The following is a 20,904-nucleotide window of genomic DNA, read 5'->3' as shown; positions in this document are numbered from 1 at the left end:
TAGTTACTCCGTACATGATGAGTCATTAAGACATATGAAAAATATCAAAATGAATGAATGTAGGCTTTCAGCCATACTGCTCATGAATAGAAATATCCAAAATTTGAAATCACCAAGCCGGCAGACGGGCAGTCCATTTCTGCAAGAATTGAATGCGCTTGCTATTCATGGTCAGGGGACCCATTCCCCACGAATCGCCCAGCCACATGGTCTTCGCAGAGGTCTTGGTGCTTGGCTTAAACTGCGGCAACCCATTCCCATTAGGGTTTCCAGTGCGGATGAAATTCGCCCAGTAGTTGGCCATCTTGTTCTCGACAGCATAGTCCTCGCTGTTCCATGTAACATTGGAGTACGAAGCGTAGGGAATGTTATTGAAGGTGTACCAGAGCTCGGAGCCGTGGTAGGCACCCTCATCGCGGTTTTCCGCAGGAGCGTGAGTGAAGTAGTAAGTGTACACGTTACTCTTGGCGCCACCTGCAGCCCAGTCGACGGCCCAACGCCAGGTGCCGACGCGGCTGAGATCACGGTAGAACTCTTTAGCGCTTTCCGACGCCTGGGTGCTATTTTCGCCGGGATACAAGGCGAAGAAATCGTCTGAAAGGTCGTCAAAGAGATTGCTGTAGAGATCGTGGTAGTCGGAAGAAGTGTAAGACAGGTCTGGGCTGGCACCGGACTCGTCCTTGTTGCTTCCAGTAAGAATGGGAATATCGGCATGAGAATTATTGCGCAACGCTCCCGAGTAGTTATCCGTGAAGACATAACCGTCGATGTTGGGCCGCCACATAGGAGGTTCCATGAATGTGGCAGAGAGGTTAGCGAAAGGAGTCCCTTCCCAAATGGTATCGGAGAGCGAGTCATATTCAAGGAGAGCCTCCATAGACACATTCCGCAACTCGGCAATAGATGTCACATTCATTTGCTTGAGGAACGCGACTCCCTGCTCTTCAGCGGCTTTCTTGGTACGATAGCTAGTGGCAACAGTTCCAGTCATAGGATCGTGTGTTCCTCGCGCGCCACTCTCTGATATGATACCTTCGGCGAGGCCCTCGGCCAGCGGGCTCCACATAGCATCGAGGGCACTAGCAGAGCCAGCGGATTGCCCGCCAACGGTAATCTGATTTGGGTCACCACCAAAGAGTTGAATGTTCTCGTTGACCCAGTGCAGAGCCGCTTGTTGATCCAGAATGCCATAGTTGCCAGAACTGTTGTGGCCTGATTCAGCAGTAAGTTCAGGGTGGGCGAGGTATCCAAATGGCCCTAAACGGTAATTTAAGGTCACAACGATGATGTCCTTTTGTGCCAGGCCAGTGCCATCGTATGTCTTGACATCACCGGAACCACCGGTGAATCGGCCTCCATAAATCCAGAAAAGCACCGGCAGCTTCTTGGCGGACATATTGGTCTGGTTCTTGTAGGCTGGAGTCCAAACATTGAGGTAAAGACAGTCCTCACTTGTTGTGGTCTTGCCACTGGAGAAGATGCCAGCATCGCTGATTGTTTGCGCGCATTGTGGTCCGAATTCGGTCGCATTCAGCGTGCCCCATTTCGATGGACCGGCAACCTTTGTCCAACGGTTTGCACCTGTAGGAGGCTGTGCATAAGGAATGCCCTTGTAAACGAAGGCTTTATCACCTCCACGGAAGGGTGAGAGTCCGCCATGGATTGTACCGTAGTGAGTGTCGATAACCGGGGGGCTTAGGGCAGAGGCGATGGACGAGCCGCAGGCTGCGACACTAGCGAGTGTGGAAAGCAGCTTCATGGCAGGTATAAAAGAATGAATGAATGAGATAAACTAAAGCGACAGACAAAAACTAAAGACTGAAGAGAAAGATTGTGAGCTCGATTGCTACATAGGCAATGTTACCTTTCCTAATATATTGAGACATGGAAATGCTCCTAGGAGATGATGATACGCGGCCGCTGAGCAACGATCTGCCCTCCATGTTTCCTTATCCGAAAAGGATAGTGATGATTATGTACAGTTTGGGTATAATCTGCGTCTTTAGTGAGCACTCGTTTCAAACTTAGGTAGGAGACTCGGATATAAATGTGGAGTTGCAGATTGCAGATCTCCGTCGGGGTTGCGTTCTTCTTCGGGGAGATCGTAAAACTCCGGCAGGAACGCCGCAGAACGCCGTAAAGGGGTCCCGCAGGTACCCGCAGGTGGAGCACATCCCTTCCTAATCAGGACTAGCCTCTTCCCGATTGAAAATTACTGAAAGTTACTGAAAGTTACTGTTTTTGTATTCTTTTTTGGATTTGCTCTACTTCTACTCCGTATATCTATCAATATGAACTACAGTCATTATATATGTACATACATGTAACTAGTTACTATGAGTAGACTTTCCACATGTCGTCGGAATATATCGTCACACATGTAAGACTGTTGTAAAGATGCTGACACTGGGCTAATGCTGTCCTTGCATCGGAATCTCAATATGTCCTCAAGACTGCTTAATGCCCCTTACTGTTCATCTTAAAATAACATCAGCCGCAAGACAGAGTCTTGCCAATGGCGATAGAATGTGTTGACCATAAGTACTTACAAAGAACCTATATAACAAAAATCCTGTCTCACATGGCAGAACGCTAGTATCAACAGTGAAAGTTGCCCAGTTTAGTACTCGTGCAAAGTGGACATCCAGCGACGGAGGAAGGCGATGCGCTTCTTCGACGCGGCGATTGGAACCGCACCAAAGGAGTCGCCGAGTTGCATAGCAGTGTAGTTGCTGGAAGACGCAGGGAAGTGAACTAACCCATCTCCGTTGGGGTTACCCGTGCGGATAAAGTTGGCCCAGTACTCAGATATAACCGATTCAATCTTGTAATCGGTGGCATTCCAAGTGACATTGGAGTAGTCCGAGTAAGGAATGTTATTGAAAGCGTACCAGAGCTCAGCACCGTGGTATGCGCCACCCGAACCCTCTGCAGGAGACGTGGTGAAGTAGTACACGAAGACATCTTTCTTTGCACCACCGGCAGCCCATTCGGCGGCCCATTCCCAAGTTCCAACACGGGCCATATCGAGCAGTACAGCATCGCTATTAGCGCTGGCCTGGGTGTCTGTCTTGGCAGGGTAGAGAGAGAAGAACTCGGCGGAGTAGTTACCGAACACCTTTGTCCACAAGGTCTTGTAAGTGGAAACGGTAGAGGCGCCTCCATCGTTCTCGTTCTTGTTGTTACCAGTCATGATGGGCACATCGGCGTGGGCGTTCAGCTCCAAAGATTCGCCGTATCCGTGACGGAGCACATAGCCGTCAATAACGGGACGCCAGCGGGGAGGTCCGGACAAGAGGTCAGAGAAGGCAGTGCCTTCAAAGTAGTCGTCTTCCATCAACTGGCCCTCTCCGATAAGGTCAGCCATAGGGAGCTTGCGAAGCTCGGCAATCGACGAGACGTTCATGGTCTTCAGGAAAGTGACACCAAAGGCCTCAGCAACGGCTTTGGTGTTGTAGCTGGTAGCAACACCACCAGTGGCAGGGTCATGAGGTCCACGAGCACCGCTTTCGGAAATAACACCGTGAATCAAACCGCGACTGAGAGGACTCCACATCATGTCCAATGCACTAGCAGATCCTGCAGATTGGCCGCCAACGGTGACTTGGCTGGCGTTTCCACCAAAGTGGGCAATGTTGTCTTGAACCCAGCGGAGAGCAAACTGCTGGTCCAAAATACCGTAATTTCCAGAGCTATTGTGTCCAGACTCAGTAGATAGGTCAGGGTGAGCAAGGAAGCCAAAGGCACCGAGGCGGTAGTTCAAAGTCACAACAATGATATCTTTGGACGCAAGACCGGTTCCATCATAGGTGATGACATCTCCGGAGCCTCCTTCGAAACGGCCGCCGAAGATCCAAACGTAGACAGGGAGGTTTTTGTTCTTAATCTCAGTAGCGGAGGTGGTGTTGTAGGTAGGGGTCCAGATGTTCAGGGTCAAACAGTCCTCACTGGTTGAATTCTTCCCAGAAGAGAAAATACCAGCGTCGGAGTATGGCTGGGCACACTGAGGACCGAACTCAGTTGCGTTGAGTGTCTCGGTCCATGAGTCGGGCTTGGTGGGAGGAGTCCAACGCTTCGACCCGGTGGGAGGTGCGGCATAAGGAATGCCCTTGTAGACAGTTACGCCGTCCCGGAAAGGCGATGCTGCACCCTTGACCGGTCCATAGTTACTTTGGATGACGGGGAAAATGGCCGCCGCGGCGAAGGCCGGGGTGGCAAGGAGAATAGAAAGGAAGGTCAACATTGGAACCTTGAAGATGTTCTCGATTGACTGTTATGCGAGGTACAAATTAACTAAGGGGTGATCAGCAAGACCTTATATATAGTCCATGGATATCGATCTAGCCCTACTCAAAATAGTTTCATGTAGAATCGAGAATTACGCGGACTATAGGCTAAGCCCATGTGGAGCTCATGTTGGAGAATGCTTGCCTGGAGATGGAACTGCCCCTGAATGTGACTGGTACTTACCGATATCCACACTGTAGGAGAGACCAATGGCTGTCTGTCGGGCTTCGACATGCGCCGCGCGGCATCGCTGAAGAAACATGTTTATTTGACGCGACGGTTGATCTGCAGTGGCTGTACTCCACCGATACAAAAGAAAAACAATGGTTCTGAAAATGACGAAGCCGGCAAGAAAGTGTCTCCGAATATGCCGAATGTCCGAGACACCCTAGTTCCAATATGGAAGTCTACACCGAAGTAAATATCTTCTTCGGCTTCTTCGGCCAGCTAATACGATACCTCGATGTTTCACGTCATTATTTGATTTCGCAAAAGTGTCATTCCATTTTGCATGAAGCAAATCCGGAAAATTATGCTTCCAGAATATTTCTCGCCTAGCATCATTGATTGAGATCGACAAAAGTCCGGAGAAATTGATACGATTTATATGAATATAATAAATTCCCCACAGTTATATGTCAATCTGACTATGAAATACTTGGGTTAGTTGCTAAGTGGGATCATCGGTATAGGTACCTTAAAGAGGACATAAAGGAGCAGAGACTGAATCCACTTGTGTCTTACGATATTGGAGATCTACAGCGTTGAATTTCCCAGCCGCACCATCATCCAATGCTTGAATATACTCTCCAGTTTGATCAGTGGCACCAACCTGTTGAACCACTTCGGAAACTCGAAATCCGAAGCTGTCGTATGACCTCACGCTTTCCTCCTGGGCATATACAAAATAGAACGGGTTGTTGTGAACTTGTTTCGATATCCATTTAATCGCACCCACGCCCAGTCCTCGTGATTGCAGTGAAGGATGCATAGCAACAACCTCACGGCAACATAACTTTTTTCGGGAGTGGCCTGCCTCCGATAACTTCAAACTGGCTTCATGTCTGCCGAGCATTTCAAAATGTTAAGAGGATCGCGCCAACAGAACAAAAGATAGCGCTTCGTACCTTGTTACCATGTGCTGGTGTAAGTCAAACCGCCACAACTTGCAAACAAGCCATATTCACGATACGGCCCAGAGAATTAATAAGCGACAGTCTGGTTAACCAAATAGAGTGTTCCTGCTTCCGATATTCTATGGTAGCCTGTATATGGCTCTGGCGCGCAGCCCTAATTGGCTCTGGGCCGTTTGCCCTGGATCCGACGGCATCCGACATAATGCAGGACTCGGTTCTCTACTTCTGAATTCTACAGCAATTTTCTTTCTAATGAAACGTACATTAGTACAATCAAACACCTCTCTCCAGTCCATTCATAAAAATCTCCTTTTCATGACCCTAAGACCAATACAAACGCACGCTATTCCCAATGAGGAAGTCTGACGCAACAGATACTCACTCACCTGCAACCACGGAAGGTCCGAAAGGAACAGCAGAAGATAACAGACCTCCATCATCCATTTGACCATAGCCCATTGTACCTCAAGGCCCTTTCTCTCCGCATCTCCAATGGATGTGAAACTCTTGGATAATATCCGGATCACAGAATACATGGCTTATCGATCCACCTGCATTCTCAAATAGGAGGTATTGGCGGCACTGGGGTAAAGAATATCAGTGCAGTCACTACTGGACCTTCCAAGTAAAAGGGATTTGGCTATATATCAAGGGTTTGGTCACGTATTTCAAGAGCAGTCGAGATCTAAATCTCCGTTGGCACACTGGTACACTGGAGTCTGGCAGTCTGGCACACATCATTATCTCTGGAACATATTCTTCAACTCTACGCACGTCTACAGTTCACGAGATGGATAGGTTCCACGCTGTATCCTCTTTTGAGGATGAAATAGACCAACCTCCGGGCACATTTAAACTGATTGGAGGTGAGACCTCTTTTCTCCTAGATTGGAGTGTTTATTGACAGCTATCCTGATCCAGACGACGCGGAAGATGAGGATGGGCAATGCATGGTCCTTCTCTATCCGATTCCCTCGTCTGACCCGAATGTACCTCTAGTGAGTCGGTACTGGATCCATATCTCCCTGATTGAGCTAATCCCAACGCATATGGATAGAACTGGAGCACCATGCGAAAATCAGTCAACTTCACAATTGTGTTGGCTATGACAATTGTTATCTTCACGGCGTAAATGAGGAGGACAATCATCTCAGATGGGCTAGACTGGTAACATTGCTCCCATCTCAGGTTATCGATCCAAGCCATCTTTTGGCAGCAGATGACCGTTGACCTGGAAGTCACCTATACCGAATTGAACAAAGCCATGTCGGTAAATTTCGTCGGTCTCACAACTGGTTGCATCTTCTTTATCCCCTTTGCGAAAAAGTACGGCCGACGGCCAGTTTATATCGTCTCAACAGCACTAATGTTGACTACGTCATTTTGGACATCTAAAATGAACAGTTTGACAGAGCTGTACTTGACTAGCTTACTGCAAGGTTTAGCTGGTGCAACCAACGAGTCGATAGCAGAGATAACAGTGAGCTATGTCTTTGGGCCGATAGTAAGGTGTCCTGTTAATGTTGTACAGATTGCCGACTTATTCTTCGTGCATGATCGGGGGAGTATGAATGGACTATACCTGACATGTGTCATGATTGGTGTAAGTCTCTCAACCAAATAGCCTGGAGATTTATGCAGGTACCTGATGAAAGCACGTATAGAGCTTCTTGACCCCCATGGCTGCAGGGGCACAAGCTACACAGTATGGCTGGCGCTCTTCTTATCAAATAATGGGAATCTTCAATGGTGTCCTTTTCGTCCTCTTCCTCTTCATCTACGAGGAAACAAAATTTGTCTCTGTGTTTATTGGGCAAGCCCGTGCTACCGTTGAAGAAGTTGATCAACGGGTCTCAATCAGAGAAGATGGTTCGGACAATTTTGACTCGGGGTCTTCCGCCAAGGGCCCTTCTATCACTGAACATACTCGTTCTCACCATGTGCTGGACCTCACTATACCGCGGAACTCCTGGCGCAAACGCCTTGCCCTGGTAACGCCAACACCAGAACCAATCTGGCCGCACTTCTACCGCCCCTTCTGCGTGCTTATCTTTCCCGCTGTGGCATTTGCTGCGTTTCAATACGCGGCTGGAATAGCCTGGCTGACGGTAACTTCCAGCGTCTTGTCACTCACATTCCCAGCGCCGCCATACCTCTTCTCACCTGCGCAAATCGGATACACTAGCGCTGGTCCCCTGGTCTGAAACATTATCGGTGCAGTATACGGCGGGTTCCTTGGTGATCGGTCGATTTTGTACTACGCAAAACGAAACAGGGGTTATTACGAACCAGAAATGAGGTTGTATATCTTACACCTTCCAGCAATTTTCATGACAGGTGGCCTTATCATGTTCGGTGCGACGATTTCTAGGGTAGGTAACGACATTAAAAGCCAAGTTCCCATTTGGGCTGGATCTGGCCCAATATTGCAGGTGCCTTTTTCGGATTTGGTCTAGGCAGTATTAGTGATGCTGCATTGGTGCTAGTCATGGACAGTTACAGAGAGGTATGATTATCTCATTTCGATATACATGATACTTCTTTTGTTTCAAGTGAGCCGTTCTTACTAACGCCCACTTCTAGATCACTGGTGATGCTTTCACCGCTGTGGCATTCATGCACAACGCGGTCGGTATTGCCATTCCATTCGCGATATATCCATGGATCCAACGCAACGGCATACAAAATATGTTCATCGCGTGTGGGATGCTGAATCTAGTCATTACTGGGACGATTATCCCAATGGTCTTGGGGCAAGTCTGGTCGGCGCGCATTGGCAGGCCGATATCGCGATATTGTGAAGCATGGCTATGCTGGTTGACGGATTAATTTGTCGCATGTTTAAGTGGATTTTGCCTGCGTGTTTTTTTTTTTGGCGACGGGGACTTCCTAGGTGTAATTTGGTTGCCTGAATTAAGGCCGGGTGATATTGGGCTATGTCCCCCGGGATATGTTGCGAATTGGGTATTTGATGGTTAGATCTTTCATTGGATAACTTGAATGATATGGATTTTTACCATTCATGGCCATGAAGTTGCGGCATTGTATGTCTTTTCGAAGAGATTACTGAAGTTGTACGAGATGATACATTGCAGTAGCTTTAGGATTCCTTGATATGGTACATAGTACAAGGCACTCCAATTTCGTCAATGTCCGTTGGTCATAGGTTTCACATTTATTCCTGGTTTAGAACATGGAAGCCTGATCTGAAGGAGAGAGCAGGAATATGAGAAAACCCCTAACCCTAACTCATACACGACAGGACTAAGAATATTATTGCAATGTGCTTTTGTTCAACTAGGAAAGGTAATAGGCCGAGAAAAAGAATCTACGTAGTCAGATGAACAAATGTATGCGTAAGAGGCAATTTAAAGACTCGCCTTGTACACGTCATCACCAACCCCTTTCGGCAACGCCGCCTCAGCAAATCTCTCCTCCGACACAAGCAGCTGCTCAGGGAACCACGAGAGATCCGAACTGACAGTTTCACCCAGGGAAGGATCCTGGGCGAGCAACATAGTTGCCACCGCCTTACCACCAAGCCAAGCCTGAACCATTCCGTCCCCACCAAACGCAGCACAAACCCACTCTGCCCCCTCAGACCCATGCTCAGCCCGACCTGTCACAGCTCCAGGCAACCGTCCTACCCACGGGAACCCATCAGAGCTGAAAGCCATACTGCCAGTCCACATCGCTTGCACTGAGTCGCCTTGCACACAGCCCCAGTCTTTGCTTCCAAAGATGGCACGCAGAGCCCCAGACAAGTGGATATCAATGTAAAGACTAAGATCAGAGTCTGTTGAGACGCCCAGGTCCGCTAGGCCGCCGTCCTCGCTCTGCACGAAGCCTCCGCCGAGCATCATCTGTCCCTCCGGCAGCTGGGTCATGTAGTCGAACCCGCGGTCGTAGTTGAAGAGCCACGAATGATCCTCTGCCTGATTGGGGAAATTGTCGCCGGGGGTCTGCGCGGACATTTGGCCGCGAACGGGGAAGATTCGGCCCCGAAATCCGGGTACAAGGTGGCTGACATGGGCATTGGTGCAGTGAATGACGTGCCGAGTGGTTATGGTGCCTCTGCTTGTCTTGACTTTGTATCGTTGGCTGTTGGCGGTAGTTTCATCGTGTATAGCGGTCACGGCGGTGTTTTCCTCGACGTGGAAGTGATCCGGGAAGTCCGCAAGCAGACGCGTGAGGATGCCGGTGACGAATTTGTAGGGCCAGAGGGCGCCTGCGGGGCCGGCGATGACGCCTCGGGCACGAGTCAAACATAATTCCTAGAAACGACATTAGCAGCGGCACTTGGGGCGTTCGGTATGAATGATCAACTTACCTTCGGGATATTGTCCCCCTCATAAGATGTCCATTCAGCAGCTTCCTCCGGCATTTCCTCCTTGAAACGGTGCATCCGCTCTAAAGCTGTCTTCCAAGGTTTATCGCGGAAATAGATGCTCAGGAACCGAACCTTTCGTGCTTGCGTCTCTGCCGTGATGCCAAGCTCCTCTGCGACAGTGAGAATCTCCCGGAGATGCGCCAATCGGAAGCGGATAAGCTTACGCGCGGCATCCACGCCAAGGACATCGGCGAATCTGCTGTACTCGTCGGCTGTCTCCAGGATGTGACCGCCATTGCGGCCGGTTGCGCCGCTGCACACTGTGCGAGCTTCGAGCATGACAATGGATGGGTGGGAGGTAGAAGAGTGCTGCGAAGCGCAGTTCTGGAGCAAGTTCCGCGCAATAGATGCTCCAGTAATACCAGATCCGATGATGACAATATCTGCTTCCTTGCGCAGATGCTTTGTAGCTCCCTGGCTGAAGTTGTGTGGGTTTAGAGTCCAGAACGACGAGGTCGTCGAACTTTGGGGGAGACCTGGGTCAGAGTAGATGCGCTTGAGAGCTTGCTGTCTAGCAGAGGTTGAAACTGAAGGGTCTGTCAAAATATCTGTAGCAAAAGGCATGGTTGCTGAAACGTCTGAGCCACAATAGAGAGGAAAAGAAGAGAGATATGTGGTAGAGAATAAGTAGCTCGCAAGGAGCAAGAGTAGTAGATGACAACACTCCCCAAGTCTTAGACGAGATCGAGAAGATAGGTGAGAGGAATAAAAAAGAAAACAAAAAAACGAGGCTGAAGTAGTCAGGCCCACTATTAGATCGCAAAACAGAAGTAGCAACCTTTGGATTTGCCTACCCTGGTACCTACAACAGTACCGAGGTGGACTTACCATGCTAATACACCTAACTATTTACTCCCATAATGAGGTAATCTCTTTTCAAGGTTTTCCTATCCGTGGATACCACCTGAGCACCTGCATATGCCCCACCTGATAGAGTTCAAGATAAGGCGCTGGTGGGTCAACCTGGTCGTTGATTGTGGGGATTTTTAGAACAGATCTGAAACCATAAAGATCATGGAAATTACGGGTATCGTTAGGGTACACTCACTAGCTAGCTTTTTTTTCCGGTTTTGTATCTAACTCTCATTCTATATTTGCTACCCCAAGAGGCACAGACTGGGCAGCGGTGGCGAAGGGAACACACATCAGGAATCCCCGTTCTTTTTCTTGTCCAGGTTCTCAATCTCAAGAAGCTTATCATCTCGCATCTCAAAGTAGCTCTATATGCCTGCTACATCGTATATCCGACAGTCAATACCTCTACATCCGCGCTCACGGCCTATACCGCCCCGGTCTAGGAACAAGTCATGCCAAGCCCGTCCCGAGGTCCAGGGAATTCCTACGCCTGTGATAGTAACTTGGGAAGAGGCCGAGGTCTTGTTACATTTCGCATTAAATTTAAGCCGGTTCGTACGGTTAGCTGAATCGGTTAATAATGTGACTTGATGTTCGATCTGGGAATACCTGGATCGATGTGTTTTATTTGAGCAATTTTAAGAGATGGTGGTCAAGTAAATACAACCAATAAAGTTAATTTGAGGTTGGAGAGGGGCTTGAATAAATGACAGCATACAGAGGGTTGCATTGCCGGCTAGAGAGTTGGAGACTTTAGAGTCTATTATAGATGCCATTCACTCTACGTCATTATCTTTCTAATATTTGATAAAATTACCATGCAAGAATAGTAGAAATGAAAATGAAGCGATGTGGTTGTACAACCCGAGTGCTATCGCAGACTCGTTCAGACCCCGAACTACCTCGAATCGGCAGATAGAGACACTCAAGCATCACCAAGCCATGTGGGAAACCAAGATAAGTGAAAAAAGCGGAGGTGGTTACATCGTATCGCAGCCGAGCAATAAAGTACATAGAACGTACATAAAAAGGAAGATAGCCATAAAGTCACAAACGTGAAACCACATCTACCCCACCTCTAAAATGACATCCAAAGCACACCCCAGCAGCTGGCAAGTCCTCGTCGCTGCCAAACACCATGAATGCGAGCAGAAAATACCCCGAGACTGGCTTCTCAGCACAGACCAGCTGGCGCTCGCGCAGGAAACCCCTCGTCTACTGGATATTGATCTTCCTCGTCGCAGTAATCTGCTCTCCGATATCGAATTAGATCTGACAGAAAGTTATACCGCAATTCAGCTGTTGGACAGGCTGGCATCGGGGCACATCAGTTCGTTGGCTGTCACAACGGCATTTTGTAAGCGGGCTGCTATTGCGCAGCAGGTTGTGAGTACAGCGCATCCCTGAAAGGATAAAGGAGCAGTGGTCTTAATATATGTTTTGTGTAGACCTCATGTCTCACAGAGACCTTCTTCCCCCAGGCGCTAGAGCGCGCCAAGTACCTGGATCAGTACCTCCAGCGGGAGGGAAAGCCCGTTGGTGCGCTACATGGCCTGCCCATCAGCATCAAAGACAGTTTCTGCGTCGACGGTGTGCACTCAACCATAGGATATGTCGCATTTCTCGAGAATGAGCCCGCGAAGACGAACTCCGCGCTAGTGGAGATGCTGCTACAGCTTGGCGCGGTGTTATACGTGAAGACGAACATCCCACAGACAATGATGGTAAAAAACACCAAATGACTCGGAATATGCTCAATAAGTGAATCTAATAATCACCCAGACAGCAGACTCGGATAATAACATCTTCGGCCGCACCCTTAATCCACACAAGACAACCCTAACAGCGGGTGGATCTAGCGGCGGCGAGGGTGCACTAATAGCATTCCGGGGGTCAATTTTGGGCATGGGGACTGACATCGGTGGCTCGATTCGCATTCCCGCGCTATGCTGCGGTGTATACGGCTTTAAGCCAACAAGCAACCGTATACCCTACGGCGGACAGGTCTCCGGCGCCGTGCAGGGGATTCCAAACTTGATTCCAGCCGCAGGTCCTCTGGCACATAACATCGCCGATATCAAGCTGCTGATTGGTTCCATCGTCGCTGATGGCCAGGCGTGGAAGTATGACTCTGCTGCCGTTGGAGTCCCGTGGCAAACCATCCCGCTTGGTATCAACGCCAGCAAAAGCTTGACCATCGGCATGCTTGCTGAGGATAAGCATTTCCCGCTCCATCCGCCTGTAAAGAGGGCTCTAAATCGGGCGTTTGAGGCCTTGACGCGCACAGGACATCATGTCGTCCGAATTGGTAGTGACGATGAAGCACAGAGTTTGGCATATGCGTCACGTGTTGCGTTTCAGTATTTCAACTACGGCCCGCACAAGGATCTTGTTTCGGCCAGTGGGGAGCCCGTTGTAACTTCGGTTGCTAAGGCTGCGGGGCCGATGTTCTCTGGCCCGTTCCCTGCTCAGCAAGGTATAGGACCGTTTGAGACTATAAAGGCGTTGCATGTGGCTCGCCAACGGATTCATGATGTTTGGAGACAGACATGGGTGGACCAGAAGCTTGATGTGATTCTGGCTCCTGGAGCTCAGAGCACAGCTGTGAGCCATGATACGTATGGATGGCCTGCTTATACGGTGATATGGAACGTCTTGGATGTAAGTCTTTCTTTCTTATTCTGCTTGCTTGACCTTGATTCTCTGAGGTCTGTACCAACTTTGACCGATCTAGTATCCCGCATGCATTATTCCATTTGGAAAAGCGTCCAAAGAGCTTGATCCCGATCCTATGACAACAAGTGATGATGCGCAGCCGGACTGTCAGTGAATCCGTCTCTTTTATCGAATAGATTACTGACAGGTACCAGATCACCCCAATGAGGTAGATGGCGCCCCATGCGCTATCCAGGTCATTACGCCGCGCTTCCAAGATGAGAAGTGCCTGTGGGCGGCGGATATCATTGACCGTGTATTGGCCGTTTATGGCAAGGAATAATGGAAAGCTATGGCTAATGGCAATGTGCCCATCCTCGTAGTCTTCTTAGGAGAAAGTCTGGCTGGATGGCTAGGTATGCTCGGGATATTCATGGGTATGCCGTTCAAGATCAAACGAGTTTAGTGACTAGGAAACATCATTTGGCGCCGGTTGCTGTTCTGCAAGAAAATAAATTCAAAAGGTAGAATACATATGTGAAACCGGTTCTGCTCCGTTTGATATCTTAAAAGGAGTGTGGAAATGACAAGCTGTTGGTACTTGGAAGAGAAAAGAGGACAAGAACTACGGACTCGGGCTATCGTCGTACCGTGGTCCGCCGTCATTGCCACCATACCCGGCACCAGGTGTAGCAGCCATTCCACCCATCGCCGGAGTGGGCGCATCAAACGCCGCAGGGGTTGGAGCGTCATAGTCTCGTTTTGAGGGACCACCGGGAGTGGGCGCGCTGAAAGCTCCACCAGGGGTGGGGGCACTTTCGGCCCATCCGCCAGGAGTTGGCGCGCCAGGGGTCGGAGCAGCGTATGCACCAGGGGTGGGAGCGGAGTAGTTTCCACCAGGGGTCGGGGCATCGTCAAAATCACGTTGGTCTCTGCCGCCGGACATGCTGTTCCAGCCGGGAGTCCGGCCGCCTGTGGCACCACCGGCATTCCAGCCAGGAGTCCGAGATCCAGAGGCGAAGGCATCGAAGCCGGAGCTGGAGTCGTATGGTGTCTTAGATCCTGATGTCCAGGACGGGGTGCGGCTGCCAACTCCTCCATATGCGGTACGGTTTCCTTCATACGGGTTCGCGGTACGAGAGCCGTCATTCTTCCAGGCTGGAGTACGGCTGCCATTCAAGCCACCCCAAGCAGGAGCTATATAATGATGATTAGCAACTTCATCGACTTTTCCAAGATGATTGTACTCACTTCTCGCAGCAGCGCCACTCCAAGCGGGGGTCCTAGATGAATCGGCGGCGATCGGTGTTCGGCCACCAGCCCAGCTATCTCTCCCAGGACCGCCCGAAGAAGTGTGTGGAGTTCGCCCTCCAGGGCCACCTCCTCCTCTTCCGCGGCCCATAGAGAGAGGCTGTTTGGAAACAGGACTGTGAAAAGTTAAAAACACTGTGGACCAAAGCAATAGAGGAGTAACATACTCTTTAGGTGTTAAAATTTCACGCGGGATGTGTACGGGCTTGTTAGATGTGTAAAGTTCAACTTGAGCAGAGCTGTCGTCTGCGTCGCGGACAATACCGACGAGACCCTTATAACGACCCTTGCGGATAGTCACAGTCTTTCCGATCAGCTGATCGCGGCCGCGACGGGGTGGTGGCATTGCGGCACCACCTCCAGGGGTTTGCATTGCCAGGGCAGGGTTCATCTTGGTGAGATCAGGTCCAGTGGGCCGACCACCTCTTGCTGATACGGTAACAACATTCGTTGTCCGCACGACGGAGATACCTGCATTCTCGGCTTGCGCCTTATTATGCAAGAAAAGGAACGAACGGTGAATGTGACGGATGACTCCACTGCGCTGCTCTCCATAGACCTCACGAACCGTATCACCACTTCGAATCTCTGCGCCATTGCGATCAGTAGCCACAGCGTCGCGACGGGGCTCAATCTTGTTTGCGATTTGCGTAGGAAGAATGTTGCGGATAGAACCATTCTGGTCTATCACACGGAGGGACTCCCGGTCCACTTTGATGACACAAGCAACAGTGGCGGCATCGAGCTGAACGAGATCATGAACATCGTAGATGCCGAGTTGTCCATCGGCAGCCATCTCAGCAGAAAGTCGAAGATCCTTGCTGAAAATTGTGATCTCCTGCATACTCATATCGCTGAGAAGAGTGACGGTGTCATCCTTGACCTGCACGACCATGCCCAATTCGTTCTGATATCGACTGCCGCCGATAACCTTGACGTGATCACCTTCACGGAATCGTTTACGGAGAGTTCGAACAGGAGCGTCGATTGTCTGACCGGCCAGCTCGCCCTCCGTGACTTGCAATGAAATAATGTCACCTCGAGTTGACACTGTGCGACCAATAAGACCCTGCTGTTCACCCCGGTAAACCTCCACTGGATCACCCGGTTGGTATGAGTCTTCGGCGGTGGAGTTCTTCAGAGTCTCGGCCAGTGACGCCAGATCCAGATTGGCAGTCCCATCTTCTCCTCCACGCGCGAACATTGTAACCTCCTCTAGCCGGGGGTTAACATTCTTGGCATTCAAGTGCTGAACACGCATATCCTTAATAAGGAACCCATCCACGTAGTTGTCGTTCAAGTAGTTCCATGATTTTCCACCTAGACCAGAAGTAGACGAAAGATATTTTGCGTGCTTCTTTTTCGCCTCTGTCTCACTGAAGAGACGCTGGGGAGGGCGGACTGTGTTGACAGCACCGCGTTTGCGTTTAGCATCGGCGGCAGGGGCACCAAAAGCATCGTCATTCATGCCATAGTCCAATCGAGGAACAAGTCTGACAGTGACATTCAATCCATTGGTTTCGACCTCCTCAATCTGGGCCAGATCGCCCATGTATTTGCCACGCTTGATGCGAATCCAACCACCAGGCAAAAGCTCTTCTGATTTCTGTACGCGAAGAAGATCTGGCATCTCCTTCACTGGAACTAGGGTCAGCTTTTGGGATGGGTAGTAGAAGTTAATGGCCTCCAAGCCTTCAGTAACATCGGCCTGCCTGCGCGCTTCACAGTAGAACCAGCCTTGCATAATGTTTCCGCGCTCAAAAGCCGAGATGATTCGAATGGGATTGCGGGAGCCCGCTGGGCGCTCTTCAATTCGTTTTTGAATTGAATACACGACCTCCTTTTCCTTGCCAGGCTTGCAGCGACCACCCCAAATGCTCGGGTCTTCCACGCTGGGAAGCAGGAGTCGTTTCGGGATCACAAGGGAATCTGTTGCGGCAGCACGGTTGCGTCCATATCGTTCCTTCAGCATCTGTGCTTGCTTCTCTGCGTCCATGCTAGCGTCAATCTCGCGCTGGCGATCCAGTTGTCGATGGCGGCGGTCGTCTGTCTCGGTGCCTTGGGGTAGCGCGTCAAGATCATCCGGGTGTGTTTCCATGCCATATTCGGCGAGCTCATCTTCCTCATCATCGGCCTCGTCCTCCTCGTCATCGACACCGGCCTCGTCTTCGATGAATGGATTGGCAACGCGCTTCATTCGCTTTTGTGGACGACTCGCCTGAAAATCGAAGATACGCGTTAATAAAGATATCCTCCATTACTAGGTCTCCATAGAGAACATACCACATCCTCTTCCTCGTCTTCGTCCTCCTCGTCGTCATCGTCCACTTCATTCTCGATCTCCTCGTCGTCGTCTTCGACATCCTTGGCATCGTCTTCTTCGTTTGCATGTGTGTCGCGAGGGTACTTCACATCGTCCTGCTCATCAGCGCCATCGCCACCTGAGTGTTCTTTCTTGGTTGGCTGTTTCGCACTCATTTGTTAGCGTTTTGTCCATCGAGGTTTGACCGAAATGCATAGACCGACCTTGACTTTGAGATCCTCGGCATCAGACTCTTCTTGGGGAGCAGGGTTAAAGTCATCCTCCTCGTCCTCGGAGCCGAAGTCTTGGTTGAGAAAGTTTGACATTTTGGCAGGTAGTATCTAGCGCGCTATTGCAGATAATCCAGTCGCCACTTTCGACAGTATTTAGAGTTCAGATATAGTCGGATTTCTATCAATCATCAGGAGAATCAGTGACCGAAAAGACAAAGCAAACATGCGAGGAAGACAAACCGTACCCAAGGAAACCGCGCTACAACTTGAAGGCTGGGAAATAGACGTAGATAACAGGATGCAAAGCGTCAAGTATTTTCTGACGGACAGCCAATTCCGCGCAGCGTGAAGTCAATTGAGGTTGATCCAAACGAGAGAAAGGCGACTGGAAAGTTGAGAGGAGGCACAGCAGACAGTTGACCTCTGCGGGCAATCACCGAGTTCCGCGACCGCTGACAAAGAACACTGATCGGAATGGAGACCTCTGGGTTTGTGAGAAGAAAAAGTAACCTGACCACAATGCAGGTAAATTTATACCTTTTCTTATAAAGGGTAGTTTGAGAAAGGGAAAATAAGGAATTGAAGTGCCGGGGCGTGGAGGTCGAGTTGCCCAGAGCACAATCCTTGCGTAGATGGTCATTGTGGTGCGCCGTACTTGGCCGCCTTTTGAGTCCAGCACTACTGATGATCGTCGGACACGTTGACCCACTTTTCTCTACTTTCTCTATATCCAAATCCCAATTCGAGGATTTACTTCATTTTGACAGCACTCGGAGGTCCGAACTACTAAACCAACTATGACATGTGCTAAACCACCCTTGAGTCCCCCATTTATTACGCGTCGGAAAACGTAGACTAATCCTGTGATCAGATGACTCCTCCATCTGTATAGACAATAGACCCAGAAGGACTCGACTACGCAGGTGACAGGCCGGCGGAGGATGGCTGGATTTACGAAGTTGCCCAGATAGGTGGAGAGCTTGTTCAATTGACTTCCCCGTCAACCTTAGATGAAATGATTGATGTGATCAATAAGCGCGGTCTACAGTCAGTGAAGTCCAAGAAGGTGAGATAGGTAAACTTCAGCAAACAATGTACAACATAGCAATATGAACTCCAGGCAATATCATTTAAGCCCTATATGATATGATCAATGATCTCGGCCTAATCCTATGCTATATTGAAAGTTTCCCTTGTTGAACATTTTCAATAACTACGCACCATACAGTATATATCACAATCCAAGCTAACTATGTCAAGGATGACTTGACATTTATCAACTAATTAGTCATGGTTAATTTTGCCAACGTAATGGCCAGCTAACATCGCAAACGATCGAGACACCAAGAGTTTGGTTGTTGAATTAAAATCAGTGATACGCAGTGCATATCCAGGAACCTTGGAAGGTAATGGCGTCCACCGTAAGTTGTGAAATATAGAAATCCAATGTAATGTTATCGTACAAGGCAGATTATAGCAAAAGAAAAGAAATGCCGTCAAAGACGACAGGATATCTAGCCAAAAGTAGCGAAAGAAAATCAATCAAAATGGGCATGCTCTCCCACCGCAGCCGAAAACAACCCGAAAATGCTTTATAGCTTCATGCCAAACATGCCGTGAACACGCAAACTCTGGCGCATACTCAAATCAAGCATAATCTCCTCGCTACCACCGGGGATAGCATAGGCACGCACATCACGGTAGAGTCTCTCGATCTTACCGCCCTGACCGCCGCGGCTGTAACTTAAACCACCAAAGATCTGACTAGCCTCGCGAGCGCAGAACTCAAAGCATTGCGTTGACTGCGCCTTCAATCCAGCAATGGCACCGCCGAGCTTGAGCATAGCCTCGGTCTCCTCCATAGACTGACACTGGAAGATGATGTTCTCAAGCCAGTTGTAGGTGGCCTCGATCTGGCGAGCCATATGGGCGAGTTTCATGCGAATAACCGGGTGGTCGATGAGACGCTTGCCGAAGGTTTTGCGCTTATGTGCGTATTTCATGGACTCCTCATAGCAGACGCGCGAGAAGCGCACGCACTGGATCACAATGCCGATACGCTCGTGATTGAAGTTTGTCATGATAACCTTGAAGCCTTGGTTCTCCTTGCCGATCAGGTTCTCCACGGGAACCTTGACATCCTCGAATGTGACATAGGTCGTACCGCTAGACCACACACCCTGGCAGTCCATGCGTCGGGTGCTAACGCCACCGGCTTCACGCTCGATAAGCAGCACGCTGAGGCCGTTCATGCCATCCTTGCCGGTGCGCACAGCGGTCGTGAAGTAATCAGCGTAGATACCGTTGGTTATCCACTTCTTCTCGCCGTTGACAATGTAGTGCTTGCCGTCCTCGGTGAGCTTGGCCTCGCAACCCAAGTTTGCGACGTCACTACCCGCATCGGGCTCGGTGATGGCGAGGCAGATGCGCTTGTCGCCGGCCAAGATACCCGGCAGGATTCGGTCGACGAGGGGCTTCTTGCCGAACTTGACCAATGGCGGGCAGCCAATTCCGTAGCCACCGATCAGGTTCCACACCAGACCACCGCTGCCGACACGCGACAGCTCGTCGGTCAGAAGCATCTCGTGGAACAAATCCCACCGGTCTGCTGGCACAGACTTCACGCGGTATGGGGTGTGCTTCTGGGGGAAATGGACACCCAGCAGTCCAGCCAGGTAGCCCCGCTCGCCCATCTGCTTGTAGACGTGAGCGGGCACTTCCTTGGCCTCGTCCCATTCGGTCACATATGGCTCGATCTCGGACTCGACCCACTGGCGGACCTCGTCTCGCAGTGCGGCATGGGATTCACTGAAGTAGGGGGATGCATACTATGAGCGCCATATAGATTAGCTTCGGTGCAACCGTAAAAGGCACGGATCGATGATAGAGAGCGAAAGCAAAACTTACACCTTGGTACCACGAGGGGTCGGCGAATGGGATCAACTCTCCATAAGGGTCCTGGGGAGCGCCGATGGCAGGTGGTGTCACGGAAGACTCAGAAATGGTAGGTTTCGGCTCGGGGGCAGCCTTTTTCGGGGTTGGCGCTGGTGCCGGGGGTGCCGAGGGTGCCGAGGGTGCCGGTGCCGTCTTCTTTGTATCCAACGAACCGATCTGCAGCTGACCCTTGTACTTCTTCAGAATGCCCTCGTTGTGGTATTTCCAGAACTGTTTCGAAGCGTCCTTTCCCGCAACTCGCTGGAGAACTAGATATACACTGTCAACGTGAATTCATCGGACGTAGCGGATGCTCTCGGACCAACGTACTCTTCTTTCCACCTGTTCAGAACAAGAAGTGTTAACATGTGATTCCCTGCATTTGCACACATGAGTTCATTTACCAGGGTGCTCATCTTGGAACTTGGAAACATCGTAGACATCTTCATCGATAATGACCCAGGGACTGTCACCCTTGCTATGCGAGGCGACATCCTCTTTGCTAAATGTCTTTGCCATGGCGATGGGTGGGGAGGAGATTTGAGAAATGAAAGAAAAAAGGCGTACAACAAATATTTATACTAAGACCAAGCAATAACCATTTGGGAGAAAGAAGAGATTTTCAAGTCCGGGGAAGCTGGGGAATATATGAGTTCTCAGATGAGTTATGGGGCAAGAAACAAATTCCGCCAAGTTCGGGCGATATTCCAAGTCAGGACATGACGATGCACCAAAAGGGGCCTCGGACCGTGATAGTACCAGTTCACATGCCTCCACACAGAGTCGACCTTCGGATCTTAC

General features: G+C 50.0%; 7 protein-coding genes across 7 annotated transcripts; 2 read left to right on the top strand and 5 right to left on the bottom strand.

The window, feature by feature from the left end:
* Positions 1–109: 109 nt before the first annotated feature.
* N7518_008656 (carboxylesterase/lipase family protein) lies at positions 110–1,759 on the bottom strand (the record flags this gene model as incomplete). The annotated part of the gene is made up of 1 exon (XM_057189583.1): positions 110–1,759. One exon carries the CDS (start codon positions 1,757–1,759, stop codon positions 110–112), a length of 1,650 nt encoding a protein of 549 aa, XP_057041286.1.
* Positions 1,760–2,620: 861 nt separating this feature from the next.
* N7518_008655 (carboxylesterase/lipase family protein) lies at positions 2,621–4,243 on the bottom strand (the record flags this gene model as incomplete). Its single annotated transcript, XM_057189582.1, has 1 exon — positions 2,621–4,243. The coding sequence occupies one exon, from the start codon at positions 4,241–4,243 to the stop codon at positions 2,621–2,623; it is 1,623 nt and encodes a 540-aa protein (XP_057041285.1).
* Positions 4,244–6,213: 1,970 nt separating this feature from the next.
* On the top strand, positions 6,214–8,252 carry N7518_008654 (putative MFS transporter; the record flags this gene model as incomplete). The annotated part of the gene is made up of 9 exons (XM_057189581.1): positions 6,214–6,289; positions 6,345–6,421; positions 6,481–6,551; positions 6,612–6,903; positions 6,955–7,026; positions 7,088–7,613; positions 7,644–7,795; positions 7,816–7,929; positions 8,007–8,252. The coding sequence occupies 9 exons, from the start codon at positions 6,214–6,216 to the stop codon at positions 8,250–8,252; spliced, it is 1,626 nt and encodes a 541-aa protein (XP_057041284.1).
* Positions 8,253–8,791: 539 nt separating this feature from the next.
* N7518_008653 (NAD(P)/FAD-dependent oxidoreductase) lies at positions 8,792–10,377 on the bottom strand (the record flags this gene model as incomplete). The annotated part of the gene is made up of 2 exons (XM_057189580.1): positions 8,792–9,697; positions 9,754–10,377. 2 exons carry the CDS (start codon positions 10,375–10,377, stop codon positions 8,792–8,794), a joined length of 1,530 nt encoding a protein of 509 aa, XP_057041283.1.
* A 1,374-nt stretch (positions 10,378–11,751) lies between these two features.
* gmdB (general amidase GmdB) lies at positions 11,752–13,666 on the top strand (the record flags this gene model as incomplete). Its single annotated transcript, XM_057189579.1, has 5 exons — positions 11,752–12,054; positions 12,117–12,392; positions 12,451–13,329; positions 13,403–13,490; positions 13,539–13,666. 5 exons carry the CDS (start codon positions 11,752–11,754, stop codon positions 13,664–13,666), a joined length of 1,674 nt encoding a protein of 557 aa, XP_057041282.1.
* Positions 13,667–13,948: 282 nt separating this feature from the next.
* On the bottom strand, positions 13,949–17,262 carry spt5 (transcription elongation factor spt5; the record flags this gene model as incomplete). Its single annotated transcript, XM_057189578.1, has 5 exons — positions 13,949–14,520; positions 14,575–14,750; positions 14,802–16,852; positions 16,918–17,097; positions 17,161–17,262. The coding sequence occupies 5 exons, from the start codon at positions 17,260–17,262 to the stop codon at positions 13,949–13,951; spliced, it is 3,081 nt and encodes a 1,026-aa protein (XP_057041281.1).
* Positions 17,263–18,761: 1,499 nt separating this feature from the next.
* Positions 18,762–20,622, bottom strand: N7518_008650 (putative acyl-CoA dehydrogenase; the record flags this gene model as incomplete). The annotated part of the gene is made up of 4 exons (XM_057189577.1): positions 18,762–19,997; positions 20,077–20,372; positions 20,434–20,445; positions 20,508–20,622. 4 exons carry the CDS (start codon positions 20,620–20,622, stop codon positions 18,762–18,764), a joined length of 1,659 nt encoding a protein of 552 aa, XP_057041280.1.
* Between the last annotated feature and the right edge of the window lie 282 nt (positions 20,623–20,904).

The sequence above is a fragment of the Penicillium psychrosexuale genome, assembly GCF_028828465.1.
Source record: "Penicillium psychrosexuale strain IBT 29551 chromosome Unknown utg000004l, whole genome shotgun sequence".
In the NCBI taxonomy this organism is placed as follows: domain Eukaryota; kingdom Fungi; phylum Ascomycota; class Eurotiomycetes; order Eurotiales; family Aspergillaceae; genus Penicillium; species Penicillium psychrosexuale.
Note: the sequence above shows the minus strand (reverse complement) of the source record. Positions and strands in the feature narration are given on the sequence as shown.